We start from the raw sequence: 14856 nt of genomic DNA, 5'->3' as shown, positions 1-14856 counted from the left end.
AGCGTGCTGGTTTTAATGAAAAAACGCCTGAAAACTCTGAAGAAGCTCGTCTGGAACATCGTTCTTCACCTTCCGGCCTTGTCATCTCTCTCACGCGCACGTGCACCGTGTTCCCGCATACTCTCTTTCTTTTTCTATTGCAGGTTCCCTCTCACTCATCGTTTCGTTCAAATGGATGCGCGTCGTGCTACTTTCGATATTATTTCGACGAATTTCGGTAGTAACAATTCGATTTTCTCGATTCCGTGGACTATTTTACATTACATTCGTCGAATTTAAGCGTCATACGCTATGGTGCAAGTTCTACAATTTTTTTAAATAGATTATTTATATTTTAGTAGAAGCATAGCGAAACGCATTTTTTAAGTTGTAATCTGCAAACTGAGTCGATACAAAACTCTTGTTATTGATAAAATTGACTTGATATTTACAAATAAATGATTTTGCGAATTTTCTATATTTTTCACAAAAACAATTATCGGCTCCGGGTACAAAGGGACTCTATATCCTTCAACTCATTAATTCACGAATATTACCATAACATGTAGTTTCCAAATTATTATGCAAGGAAACCCTGATATTTACAAAAAAATAACATAATATTATGAATTTTCAAATTTTTCACTCAGAAGTCTTATCAAACCAAAAAAATAACTTAACGCGCACTTACAAAATTCTCAAAATTATTTATCCAACAGATTTCTGTAACTCACAACTTTCTCCTAATTACCGATACGCTAATGTCGTCTATTAATTATTATTAAGATCACCGTACAAGGAAAGAATTTCCAAATATTTAAATCAGAATATTCGTCGGGTAAAGGACTTTAACTTAAAGTGCACTGGGGAAAAAAGCCGAAAATGTAACAGGAAATTTAAGTGCACTACCAAGCAGTAACATTTTATACGACGTCGTATTTCGAGCAGCAGTCAGACTATGGCGGTACATTTACCCAGCCGCGTAAACGTTATATAGGTTCCTTTACGAGGCAGCGTTTCATACGTAACAACCGAGATACTAAATCCAAAGTAAAGTACAGAGAGTGTTCCGTTTCGATTGTTAAAGCAAAAGAAGAGACAGCGACGTGTGTTTCGAAGGTTGGATCGAAGGGATCGAGAACGATGCTCCGGTGGTGAGGCGAATCTCACGAAGGGGTAGCTTCGCGCATCCGTCCATTAAAAACAAAAAAAAAAAAAAAAAAAAAGATACAACAAAAAATACATTATGTGTCAGTCACTAGTTAAAAGTATGGTATTTTTCTTATGCTTAACCAGAAGGCCACCGTTGAGGCCTAGGATGAGAATATGGTAATTGGGCATTGGTCTAACTAAGCATGCGCGAACCAATATGGTATATATACCTAAATATATATATATATATATGTATAAATATTTGTCTTATACCCACGGCGGTTGATCGCAGAGAACCAACAATCATCTAGTCTCTCTCTTTTTCTTAATATTTTTCTATCTCTTGTATATACACACTGAGTCTCATAACTGTGGAACCAATTAAAAGTTTTCAATTTTTGTACGTTAAATATGTTTGATATCGTACTGAGAAACTATTTACCGTCTTTTTCCTTACGAAACATAGATTGTATGCAGTGGAGAAAAGAGAAACGATAGAAATGTACTCGCAGTTTATTCTTGTTTGATAACATACAGCATAATATTTAATTATATAAAAATTGAATTCAAGATAGAATAAAATGAATATGTAACAATAGCTTTTACAAGTTCAACTATTTAATCTTGCATACTTCTAATCAAGTTTCGTTGCATTGTAGCTGTTAAGAATAAAAAATTTTAAGATGGTTTTATTGTTACAAGGCACAGTGTATTTATATTTACTCCCTTTCATTATTCTCTTTTTATTATCTCTTTTCTCGCTCTTTTTTAGCTCTCTCTATATTTGCTCTATTTTTCTTTTTTTTTTTATATTTATTGTATATTTATATTTTTCTCTGGAGTCTCTTTCCTCTCTCTCTCTCTCTCTCTCTCTCTCTCTCTCTCTCTCTATTTCTTTTTCTTTCTATCTCTGTGTCAGCATCAGGAACGCCGTGAGCATGGTAAACCTATGACCTTAAGCATGAGAAAACCCTAGGGAAACCCATGAAAACTATCGCCCACGCTTCACTCATCCGATTATTTGCGTTTCACGCGGCCAGAGAACCTCGAACCATCGATCGACGAGAACGAGGATCTCGAGATTCCTTATCGTTGCCAACGAATCGAGCTGGACAGTACAAAGCAGCTCGATTCATACGTCGGCTGTAATGGATTAAGAAACGTCACCTCGGTCCGTGACGGTTCTTTGCTTCGAGTTCTTGTCTTCTTACGTTCCCAATGCCACGCGGCTTCGACGCTTTTTACGCTCGTTCGCTTTCACGACTGACGATCGAATTTTTTGGCTAAGAAACGCGTTGTTTCAAATTCACTCCTTTTTTTCACAGCTTTTTCGAAGTTTTCTCGAGGAAAATAACGTTCGTCAATTTGTTTTTTAAAAATTCGTGCACGATGTTCTTGAAGAATTTCTTTTAACCCTCCTGTGACATTAGCTTGGTGATTTTGAAATTTGTTACATTTATATTATAATTAATGCTTATATGGCCTTAAATGCATGAAATATATTAGTATTATCAAACTATAAAATATCGATATAAATAAGTATAAATGGACCATCTTCACAAAGAAACTATCCTTGTTTACTGTTATTTTATTATTTCTACAATTCGAATATTTCATCTTAATTCGTAACTAGCATCTATTTTTACATTTAAAGTATTACCATGCTAAAATATTTTAGAGTTTGTGACATACAATTGTTGTGCGTGTATAACGATTAATCACTGAAGGGTTAATTAAATTCAGCTGACATTTCAATGTTTGAACAGCTGGAGGTTAATGTAATTTGGGGGTGCTAAGTCTGTCTGGAACTCAGCTGTTTAAATAATTGGAGTTTGTAATATATTGAAACCTTTTCTATGTGCTCGTTTCTGTTACTATGTTTTTTTTTTATTATACATTATTCTGCATCCTAATCCTTCGCACTATCATCTTCATCATGAGAAAACAAAAATAAAACAAGAAATAACAATAGAGTTCTGACAATAATTCCACAATATCATCGTATAGCACTAAATCTTAATTCAGTGCAAAGGATTATGATGCATAAATTTGAAATTATTCTGTTTTGTAAAAACACCCTTGTAAATTTGCCTAAATGTATAAAGATCAATTTTGTATTCTGCCGTTTTTAATAATTCGTAAAATAATAATATTAATCCCTTTTTAGCAGATTTACTTACGAGGAGGTGGCAAGAACTGCGAAATCTCGAATGAGTAGGCTGCATGTACATTCGATGCTTTAGGTTGATGGTGAAACAGTCCCCGAAGGATTTAAATGCATGACCTTTTGTTTTCGAGAAATTAATAAATTCTTTTTTATTATTCTTTATTTAGCTTTTTTATTTTATTATTAGCTTTTGATTATTCTTTATTTATCATAATGGATATTTTTATCATTTCGTAAGTGAAGATTGCAATAGAAGCATTTAAAACATAAATAATTTCTGAAGCAAGAACATAACTTCTCGACTAGTTTCTCGAGAACAAAGAGTCACATACTCAAATCTTTCTGGGGCTGTCTTACCATTAACGCAAAGCATCAAATGCGTATACAGCCAATTCATTCGAGATTTCGCAGTACTTGCTATCTCCTTGTTCGCTCATAAATTGAAAATGGTAACAGAAACAAATTAAAATCAGAATCGATCTTCATCGATACGTAGAAACAACGGACGAAATTAAAAGAATAACCTTGATGACGAAAAAATACATCTTAGAACGAGAAATGACGGAGGAAAAGCTCTAAGCAATTTTTTAGTCGTTTCATTTTTCCATTCGTTCATACGTATCAACGAAGATTAAAAGAAGTCCCATTAAAATTCGTGATGAGACACTTTTTCAACAAGTTGGCCAAATTTAAAAAGTAAAAGAAACAATAAAAGGAGGAAGATAGCTGTCACAGCTTCCTTTCCACGGTATCACGAATATCACAACCAGTCTGCAACGCGAAGTTGAACATGACAAAAAAATGCTGCATCCGCGTCGGAAAGGAAACGGCGTTATCTGCGTCGACGTCGTTTGATAACCCATTTCGTGACGGACAAGGACAACGTCCGTTTCACGGAGGACCCGTAACTTGCTTCTGTTATCTTCATCAACGTGTCACATACACATACACTGTGCAGATAAATACGCTACCGCCAGAAAGTATCCGGACACTTGCTTATTCCTAATAAGGTTCTGTATTCTGATTGCAAAATTACAGACAAATCGAGTTGCAATAAACATATTCCACATAACCTGTATAGTAGTGTATAATCGAATATTGTGACGCAGTTAAATTATTGTCAAAAGCGCGATGTGCAATAATAAAATTAGTATTTCTAATTGTCAAACCTTACAGAATTATTTTAATTTCTGAATTACGAGTCATTAAAAAGGATCTTCTAAACTGATAGGAATACATTAGATATCGATACAGACAGTGATATTTGATATATTATTGCTACGTTTTTAACAGATACTTTAGATTTACAGTCCCTGCCCATTAAATTAGGACCATGTATACAAGTTTCGCACTTTTAACTGCAACACTATTGCATAAATATATAAATTCTGCTAAAAAGAGTATAAGCGAAACATACATAACATCTTGGCAATTAATATAAATTGTTGTGATACATCAAATTTAGTTGTATCTTCCAATGTTAATGAAGGATATTTAGTGATTTCGAATGGTCCCAATTCGGTAGTGGGCTAGGCTGATATGATGACTTTTTAAGAAACGTTGTAAATGTTACTTCTAATTATTAGTTTGATATTAATTTGAACACTTTGGCAACGTTCACATAGTGTTAGTACAAATCGATCGAACTGTCCGGATACTGATAATCGGTAGTGCATACTGACCAGGCCGTGTACCATTATTTCATCCCCCTCCGTAATCGCATATATTCGTATTTGAATCGCCGTAGAGTAGAACATTGATTCAAGTAGCGTCAACCAGCGCTTTATTTAATAAATGATAACAATAATAATCGATTGAATGTGTTTCGTGGCGATTCTTTCAGCAGTCGACCGGTCAGATTTGGCCTCGCTTTGCCGTGCACTTTGGAGAACAAGGAGAACGCGCGGCCGTACGTGATAAGAGAGGACGCTGACGGCGATTCCGGAGACGGACAGGTACTCTACAGGGATGAGTACGACGATGAGAAAAGTAAGTACCGGAAACGAGTGTGGTGGAAATTTAGTGTAGGTAGCCCCCAGGGAATTGTGAGAAAAAAGTTGAGGAAAGTTTAATGCAGTGACTGCTATGAGAGTCATAGAGGTGAATAGAGAAGTGGATGTCTGAAGTGGTTAAATTAAATAAATGGTTATGTTCGTGCAGCTTTTAGTATTCTTACTTTTATAGTAATAATATAAAGTATCGAGCGTGTATCCAAATATGTATAACCTAAAGACTGCATTAAAACAGAAATAGGAAAATTTATTCAGCAGTGAAACCTGTAGCGAGAACTTATATATTTGCGAAAACTATAATAAAATTTCATCCTATGTTGAATACAGTCTGTGATATCAATAACTGAGCTGTCTATCGCAAATTGCATGTGCATATCATTCGCACAATAGAGGCGTCTCAAGAATGTGAATTGCGCTGGCTATTAAAAACAGCCAGCGTCCTATATATAAAATTCATTGACTATTAACTACTTTGAAATTTCGATGCTCTAAGGGTGCGAATTTGACAGACACTGGCATTAAATTCGTCCTCCATTTTTTATTAAAAACTACGGCCAACTATTGATTTTTCAGTGGGAAGTTAATTAATGGATTATCAAAAGACGACTTAATTTCATTTGCCTCTGCGTTGCGAAAGTTCTGTCGTGAATTTTTTATACGCCCAAGGTTCGCCGTACGCTTCCATTAGCAACTTCTCCTTTTCTTTCTTTTTTTCTTTTTTCTCCATCTCTCCACTTCGATATTATTAAACATTGAGGCATCAAATAACCACCGTTCGATCCACGTGTGGCCGATGGCCTCGATAACTCATCGACGAGCTTGACGATTAACTTATTCTCTCGTTTAACGTAGTTCAGTTATTGCAAACGTCACTTTCAACACGTTCCGACGTATACGTTGCGTTGATTCAATTATCTCCAAGAAAATAATTCTGCTTATGTAATTGCCACATTTTTGTCTTTTCTAACGTTTCGTTGACATAAAGACAAAGAACGAACCGAGTCACAGTGTGTCAAGATAAAAATTATTATTTACATTTTCAATTCATTTCTAGAAAAAAAGAAATCCATTTCACAGTTAAGCATGTTGCATTTTGGTAGCGGTGGATGTGTTAAGGGAGCAAGCCCAGTGAGAAATATTTTTTAATAACATCTTAAACGAGGGCAAAAAGGATAAAAGCTTTTTTCAATGGAAGATTCGTTCGGTGTTGGTCGAGCTTAATGAGAAACACAATACCATCCTCGTCGTTCTTTTTTTTCCTTTCTCTTTTCTTTTCTATTCCTTTTTCTTTCTTGTTTTCCTTTTTTTTTTTTTGTCTTCTGGAGGAAGGAATTACATAAACGATGTAGCTGCAACACTACCGTTTCTAATTGAAATTTCTTCCCCACTTTAACCTGGGCAAATGTGAACGTGAACCCCTTAACAATTAATCCGAGGCAATTAAAGCGATTCGTTAATGATTCTTTCGATTACTTTTCCATCTTAACGTTACTCGATTCGATCCCACTTTAATTTACTTTATGCTGATCGCTAGGTTACGGATATTTATACAGATTTACATTTTTAAACACAATTAAAGAAATGGAATCTGCGCACAGAATTATTTCATTTTCTAGATATTATAACGAATATTCTACTTCGGAGTATTTTATATATTTTTGCATGTTATGTCCCATGATCTTTTAGATCGCAATGGAAAGTAATAATCAGTAATAATTCGCTAGAGAAATTAATATAGAAGAAGACATCTACTAAAGAATTAGCTATAGAAATTAAGAAGAAAAAAACACTAGCTGAGAAATTTACTTCGTCCATTACATAACCATTTTATATATTTTTGGATATATACATTCCTTATATTTTTGCGCTTTTATATTTCCCATAAATGCCTAAAAATCATGAGATAGGAAGCTTTTATTTCTTCCTTATTTTTTTTTTTTTTTTTAAGATTCTTTTTGCGATATTTAGCGTTATGGTGTTACAAGAATTATTGTAATATTTTACGTTTCTGGTGGAAGAAAGGCAGAAAGATAGCTTTAATTTTTAAGAGAACGAAATTGCTCGTAAAGGGAACTAAACATGTATAATTTAGAGTAAAAGTTCGAGACAGAAATTCAATATAACTTTTATGTGTTTGAATAAAGCGAAAATTCGATAACCCAATATTTCAAACGGGTGTCCTGCAACAATGTTGGGCATTGTTAAAGCACACTTTTGTTCGAATAATGCATAACAAATAATATTTTATTTGCTATACATTCATTTGTGTATGTGAAAAAGTATTACATTACTGTTATGTAAAGACTAAATGCGTGAAAATTGTTTTGTAACGAATATGACAATAATATACGACAATATAGCACGAAGATTTTGTATAAAAATATTGCATCATAAACATGACTTCTGGTCTTGGACTAATTCCACTTCGTATATCCAATTAGACACTACTCGACGGTTCGTTCAACAACTCAAACCAGTCGTATCTCTACAACTAAGAGCTCAGCAGATCACGTTCGTTAAGTTCGTTTGCTTAGTTTCATCCTGAAGGAGCATGCTAGTCCGAATTATCCTTGCGTATATATGTTTTTAACCAAAATAATTAAAAACTTTAAAGCCCTTCGCGATAATCAAACCTTTTAAACGCGACGTATACTTCTGTTAAAAAATCTTAGGATATCTCTCATTTTTGATTGCATGCAAAGAGATTTATTTCACTTATTATATATATAGTTATTTCATATAGTCTTGCATGTGTGTATAAACATCCGTAATATGTTCATAAACAAACAAAATTCCAATTATATTTGTGGCTTGGTGCAAGAAGTGTCCAATGTTATATTTTTACAGAAAAAAAGTTAAACCCGGCGTTGAGTTTGTAAATAATTTTACATTCTATATAAAAAACGACGATTTCAAATTCTACCTAAAAATTATTATAATGGCATTTGTATATGCCAGTGTGAACATTTTTCATAGAATCAACTTCCTACAAAAGGATAGCAAAGTTAACATGAAACACGCAAATAACGTAAGCTTTAGTTCTCTCTCCTTGCATCAGAAAAGAAATTTGAAATCGCAGATAACTTCTATCTTCTTCGTGTCAGAAATTATTTGAACGAATCTTTTAACATATCTTTCAATGCTAATACCTTAATTTTATGAACACTGACATTGGTACTTCTTGCATCAAGACACAGGCATAACAATTAATCAAAAGAAATTTCTTCATACCTTTATTACTTACTTTATTATCCACCTCATTATTTACTTAATTTTTCTGACTTTAAAGCAAGTACAATAATTATTCGAAGATGTTTGAGCGAGGATGTACTTTGTGTTCTTCCTAATAAGAAAGACGATGATAAAGTGAAGTGGTTTCGAACAAGAGTGGACAGGTACTTTACGGGATAAAATATGAGGCGTGAAAGGGTCGTAAAAAGATGGCGATAGCTTGATTGCCAAACACACAAAATCAGCATTCGCAGTCCGGACTAATTATACTCCCGGCGCGATACGTTTATTCACATAGACAAACGCGTGATCACGCAAACGCCTCGAAGGTTATATTAATCCTCGAAGATCGCTGGCAAGCAGTTCAGTGTGTTTCTGGCCGTTGCGTTGTTTTGAATTAACGATCCTCCTACGAAACGCAGATTATCGTCCTATCGAACCACCGGAAGCTATAATGGAAAGTTCGTCAGTTTGTTAAAAGATCTAAATCTAAAGATCTAAATCAAGATCTAAATCTTGAAGAAGTTGTCAATTCAATCTAAACCTAATCTAAATCGATTCATTTACGAATTTGCGGACTCGGGCCGAGACTGATTCGAGGAAGATTACCTCGGAAGGGAATTTTAGTTTTTGAAGAAGATTAAGGGAAGAATTAACAGTGCGATGACACCATGCTGTCAATCTGGACTGCGTCGACTTTGTCGATCGCCTGTGGCTCGATGGATTTTTTTAAACACGAGCCTCCTATACGTCGTAGTCTTAGCTGTTCCTCCCTCTTCAGTGGTAAATCGAAATTGAATTTAAATCGGTGGTTAAAATACAAAAGAATCAATGAAAAATTAACGTGTACTTTGATTGTCTATATACAGCATGTTGACTTAGGCGATAGTGAGGAATCTTATTAGTGGACTAAGAATTTATGATATATATTTTTGTGAATACAGTTAAACAAATATACTCTTATTAGATATTTGTTTTACTTATTATATTCTATAACGAGTACTGTATTTAGAATATTTTATTTTTGTATATTATATTATATTCTGTAGTATATTTTTATATATTGTAATCTTAGTATAAGAAGACTTTTTGCAATTTTTTATATTACGATCTATTGTCGATTTAATGTTGATTAATTCTTATTTGGAATAATTTTTTATTGGGTAGTCAGAGGTATCTCAAAAATAGCGGCGATGAATCACGTTACGATGAATACCTTGTATAGTTTGATCAAAAAGTCAGTGTCAAATTCTTCAGAAAGGTTACACCACCTCGGAAGTAGTTACAGACCATGTAGAGCATAATAAAAAGAATCTAATTTTAAATTAATATCGGAAGAAAATTCCTGTAATCCAATATTTAAAAATAAGATGCTATTAATAGCAATTAAGTTACCCTTTACCATTAAATTCTTTAGAAAGTTAATTAGTGTCATCTCGAAAGCAATATTCATCTGCGAAAAGGAGCTCCATGAGTTAGCGTCTCGTGAACATATAAGTCATGTTTAATTAAGAAACTAATTGTTTCTCTAATTGCAGGCCGGTTGGCAGCAAAGATTGCGCGCAAGGAGTCGCTGTCGCTGAAGCTCGCCCTCAGGCCAGATAGGCAGGAGCTCATCAACAGGAACATCCTTCAACTACAGACGGACAATGAGAGGCAGGAAACGAAGGAGGCAATTGGTGCCAAGCTTATCAGGTGAGCAAATGTTCCTAATTTTTTCTTTCCTTTACCTATTTTTTTATTACAAATAAGGAACGAATTGATAAAATTATTTTTGTTCTTCTTTTTTTAATTCTCAATTGATCTCTGAAGATTACACTAATTAATACATTGATATAACATACAATCTAAATAGAAATTAAATAAAGAAGACCAAACAGAAAATGCAATTAACTTTTTGAAATCAAATGAAATTTATTCTCGTCTACCTAAAACAGAAATACAATTTTCTATCAAATTCATTTCCATAAAAGCTAAAAGCAGAGAAATGTTTTTTCGTTAAAAGTTACCAGATAAAAAAGGGCAAGGTAAAATTAACTTTCTGAAACAAATAACTTTTATTTCCATCCCAACAAAGAAAGGTAATTTTCAATCAAACAAATTCACTTTCATAATATAAAAAAAAAAGAAGAAAAAGAAGCTTGTTATAAGCTTCGATAAACTCATCGTCCTTAGCGATGGTAAAATAAAATAAGTGATAATAGATGAAAGCACGGCAAACATTATTCGAGGGCGGTCCATTGATTGTTTGCATTGAAACGGCCATTGAATCCTCGCGTATCTCGCTTTGCCATGAATAGTGACGTCTGCGGCCATAGAAAAGCATTGCCTGAACTGTTAGCGATATCAGGCCGGCGAAGTAGTTAACGTTTCGTTTGAATTTATGCACTCGCATTGGCGTAGCTACGAATCATAAATTCAGGACTAAACCAAGAACGCGAAGGATTTGCTTCCACAAGCTAACCCCTTTAGGGTGAATACGAATTTCTCGATCGCCATTGACGAGTTTTCTATAATCGATGTTGTTACACTTGCTCGCGAAAGTATTCGAGTATTTGAAAGCATTACACAGTGATTACAAAATTTGTAAAAATATTTGTATATGCACATTCTAATTTTTCAATGAGGCGTGTTTTCATCAGGTTCCACATTTCACTTTCATAGTGTATTATTAATTTTTCTAGACATATGAAAGTACTACCAAATGATATGAAACTTGATATACTCGGACATAATTGATTGATATAGAAATGCTATAGTAAATGGTACGAATACAAAAATGGCGCAAACACTTTTTATAACTACTGTAGAAACTTTTTATAAATACATGAACGTCACGAGAGAAGATAATATAATGGGTACATTTTTGTTGACTTTCTGATTTTAATATTACTCCATGATCATAGAGGAGAATTTTAATATAACAATTTCAGACTTTATCAATATAATCGCAATAGTCGTGTCTCATTACAAACCTAATAAAATTTCAAGAAGTTTGGTATAGTGCACAAAATAAATTTATAAAATTTGTTTACGTAATACTATATAAATACTAAATTCTATATAATATTCGAATACCTTCGTACGTGCGTAGTTTTCGAATATCCTTGATGCCTCCGTTTATTGATTTTCCTTCGCGAAAGTTTAATCATTCATTGGTGGATTGAAATTGGCCGTACGGCTTCGATGTTAAAGTAGAAGATGTTAAAACGTAAAAGATTGTTTGTTGAATCGTGTGGAGATACAGAACAGTCGAAAGTGCACTTCGTTTCGCTCATTACGTGAAGGAGGAAGTGCACAAAGCGTATTATCTTTGGCTTATGAGAAAACAGTTGATATCGAAGTCTGTATGTGTATTGTTAGAGCTTGAAAAAGATTTAGGTTCCATTTCATATTTAACCTTTCGACTTCTTGAATAATTTTTTATACGAAGAACTTTATTTCATTTCTGGCAGTTCAGTATTTTTATTTTAACTTTAACTGTGAAGATCCCGCGGCAAAATGTGGTAGCCCCATTTCTGTTGATCTCTTGACTTTTTATGTCACTCGGTAGCTAAACAGAGTAGCTAGTATAAGATAGCTTAAGAAGGGATTAACTTGATAAACTCGAAAATACGAGTCTTTTGAAAATAGGTAATAAATTCCAAAATGTTTTGTCAAGAAACTAATAATTAATTTAATTTTATCTACGTATAATTAACGTTGTTAATATTTTTTAAACGTGCAAGAAGCTGACAAAAACACGAATTTCACTGCAAAGATAGTTTTGCTATGGGTTTGGTTAACAACATATTCAATTCTAAAGTTTCTCTCCTATAACTAACGATAAACTTGTAACAATCATTATAGATTCATTTTCTGAAATATCAAAACATCTATTTATAATATTTACAAGAATGAATTTAATACTTCCCAAAAGTGTGAAGAATACGAAAGCAAATTGACAAATGTCATTAAGGACAATACGTTGGATCACGGGGCAAGCAGAAGATAACCCGGTGATTCACTTATTTGTCTTCGTGTGAATTTTACGCTCTCTCTTGATCGATCCAACCGATTGAAAGAAAAGCGACTTTAAACTTACACTGATTCACGTGGCACTCTTGTTTCAGGCGGCTGAGTATGCGGCCGACACAGGAGGAACTGGAGGAACGAAACATTTTGAAAAGTAAGCTCCAAATGCAGTTAACTTTTTGCAAAATATCTGTCTTTGTTAATTGAAATTGAAACTATGTATTAACTTGTTGCGGATGAAATGGTCGAATACTTGATGCTATTTTTTGAACTTAATAGAAAATCGGAAATAAAACTGTTAATCAAAGTAATATTAAAAGTTAGCGAGCAGGGAAGCAAAATGTTAAAGTATGATCCGTCATTTCCAACTAAAATTTTTCACACTAAAGGTAGATTTCTCTCTGCAATATCTGCAAATCTATTTATTTTGACCTTTTCAAACTTCTTTAATGTTCTGGATTTTCGCCGAATTCTGCAAAAATTCCAGGTTATTTATTAACACGTCTATTTCATTATGTAATAAAAGAGGAGTTCTTCCCCACAGAATTGAAACAAAAGTGAAATTTTGCATCTGTCCAAATGGACCCAAGAGTACTACGGAGAATTAATATAACTTCTCCAAAAGTTATCTCAATGTTACGAGCAACTCTTAATCGTATTATCTTCAAGTTTAATTCTTGTTTAAGAAAAACAGGCTGCTTCGATGCTTTCTCTGCGTAATATCTATGTAATAAAATAATTGTCAGAATTGACAAAAGTCAGTTAATATATTGTATTCAGCTAGTTTCAAATTTTTAATTAATGTGTTATTAATAATGATTGATAAATAATATTAAAAGATTAAATATGTAAGATTTTACGCTTTTGTAAAATTGATCGTTTTATACGCAGCAAGTAAATATCAAGATTGTTCGTATACTTCGATGTTTTTGCAATTTTTTCATTTTCTCGGCCACACGATAAATCTTGGATAAAATATGATGCCCGCGTAATCTATTTACAGAGCAAAGTCCTGCAGAGGAGAAGAAACAAAAAGAGGAGAAAAAGCGGTATCTACTGCGAAAGCTCAGCTTTCGACCGACCGTCGAGGAGCTCAAGGAAAAGAAGGTGCGTTTCGTTCAGTTTTACCGCCATAACGTTATGCTATGAAATCGAAACAACCAGGAAAGTGAAAAAAATGTTGGATTTTTTTCTGTATTTTATTAGATTATCAGGTTCAACGACTACATCGAAGTCACGCAGGCTCACGATTACGACAGAAGGGCTGATAAACCCTGGACGCGATTGACTCCTAAGGACAAAGCAGCTATTAGAAAGGAGTTGAACGAGTTTAAGAGTTCGGAGATGGCCGTTCATGAAGACAGCCGACACCTCACCAGGTACGCTATTTTTTCATGTATTTATGATAGAAATATAAAGATAATTCTGACATGTCCTGTATATTTATTTATTTATGAGACAGATTAATCTTTTTAGTTTAAAAACGATAGAAATTCTAGATTATTAGATAATCATTATGTTTGATAATTAATATATTTTATTAGAAGTAAAAATATGAAATTTCCGTAAATTCAGACATACCATAAGATTATTTGCATCATTCACAGATAATAACATAGCTTTTTTATATTTATCGTAACATGCCGAATTGGCACGAGAGACAAATGAAGATTTCAAAGATAGACAGACAATGTGTTTGTTCTTTTCCACACAAAATACTGCAATTCATGTTCTAACCCCCAAGAAACTACTATAGAAGCTTTAAATTGTACTTTTATTGCGTTCCAACGAAACCAATTTCAAATAAAACCTTAATCCTTTGGATTCTTCTGTGCCACTGCAGAAACATAGATAACAGAAAAATTATATCTGTATTATCTTCTGTAATAAAGAATGGAAAATAAAAAGAAGACTACAGTCTAAATAGATTTAAAAACCTTATCGAAACAAAGTTCTTAATTTCAGAAGATTTTGCTATAAAAGTGTACTGAAGATTGCAAAGGATTAACGAAGTAGATTGCTCGAAATTAAATTCAATATCGTCTGATAGAAACCAATCGCTATCCCACCCATTCCAGCCGGTCCATTAACTACAGACTCAAGTAGCGCATTTGTATTCTGCTCGGTTGCAGGTTCCATAGGCCATGACAATTGCAATGTGTTGAGGTGCTACAGTGTGGTGCGGGTATAGGTGAAGGTGCAGTGTGGTGGCCTCGCGTCGAGGCTGGATAACAAAAATAAAATCTCTCTCGGTTGATCGTGGCTACCGGGGGTATTTCACGACAAGAGGAATTTTTGCTA

The 14856-nt window shown here is 33.8% G+C and overlaps 1 protein-coding gene across 7 annotated transcripts in view; it reads left to right on the top strand.

The window, feature by feature from the left end:
* The window catches only part of LOC138179967 (phosphatase and actin regulator 2), a 374817-nt gene that overhangs the window by 358265 nt on the left and 1696 nt on the right, over window positions 1-14856 (top strand). For 4 of the 7 annotated variants that reach the window (XM_069113276.1, XM_069113277.1, XM_069113270.1 and 1 more), the window contains 7 exons: window positions 1276-1308; window positions 5142-5287; window positions 10080-10236; window positions 12654-12709; window positions 13559-13662; window positions 13762-13934; window positions 14688-14856. The exon at window positions 14688-14856 is cut by the window's right edge and continues 1696 nt beyond it. In XM_069113276.1, coding sequence (XP_068969377.1) covers window positions 1276-1308; window positions 5142-5287; window positions 10080-10236; window positions 12654-12709; window positions 13559-13662; window positions 13762-13934; window positions 14688-14703 — 685 coding nt within the window. In that variant the 3' untranslated portion in view covers window positions 14704-14856. The remainder of the gene's footprint in view (window positions 1-1275; window positions 1309-5141; window positions 5288-10079; window positions 10237-12653; window positions 12710-13558; window positions 13663-13761; window positions 13935-14687) is intronic. The other 3 variants (XM_069113271.1, XM_069113273.1, XM_069113272.1) reach the window with 3 other exon arrangements.

The sequence above is a fragment of the Bombus flavifrons genome, chromosome 5 (genome assembly GCF_040668555.2).
Source record: "Bombus flavifrons isolate JBK064 chromosome 5, iyBomFlav1_principal, whole genome shotgun sequence".
Taxonomy (NCBI): Eukaryota; Metazoa; Arthropoda; class Insecta; order Hymenoptera; family Apidae; genus Bombus; species Bombus flavifrons.
Note: the sequence above shows the minus strand (reverse complement) of the source record. Positions and strands in the feature narration are given on the sequence as shown.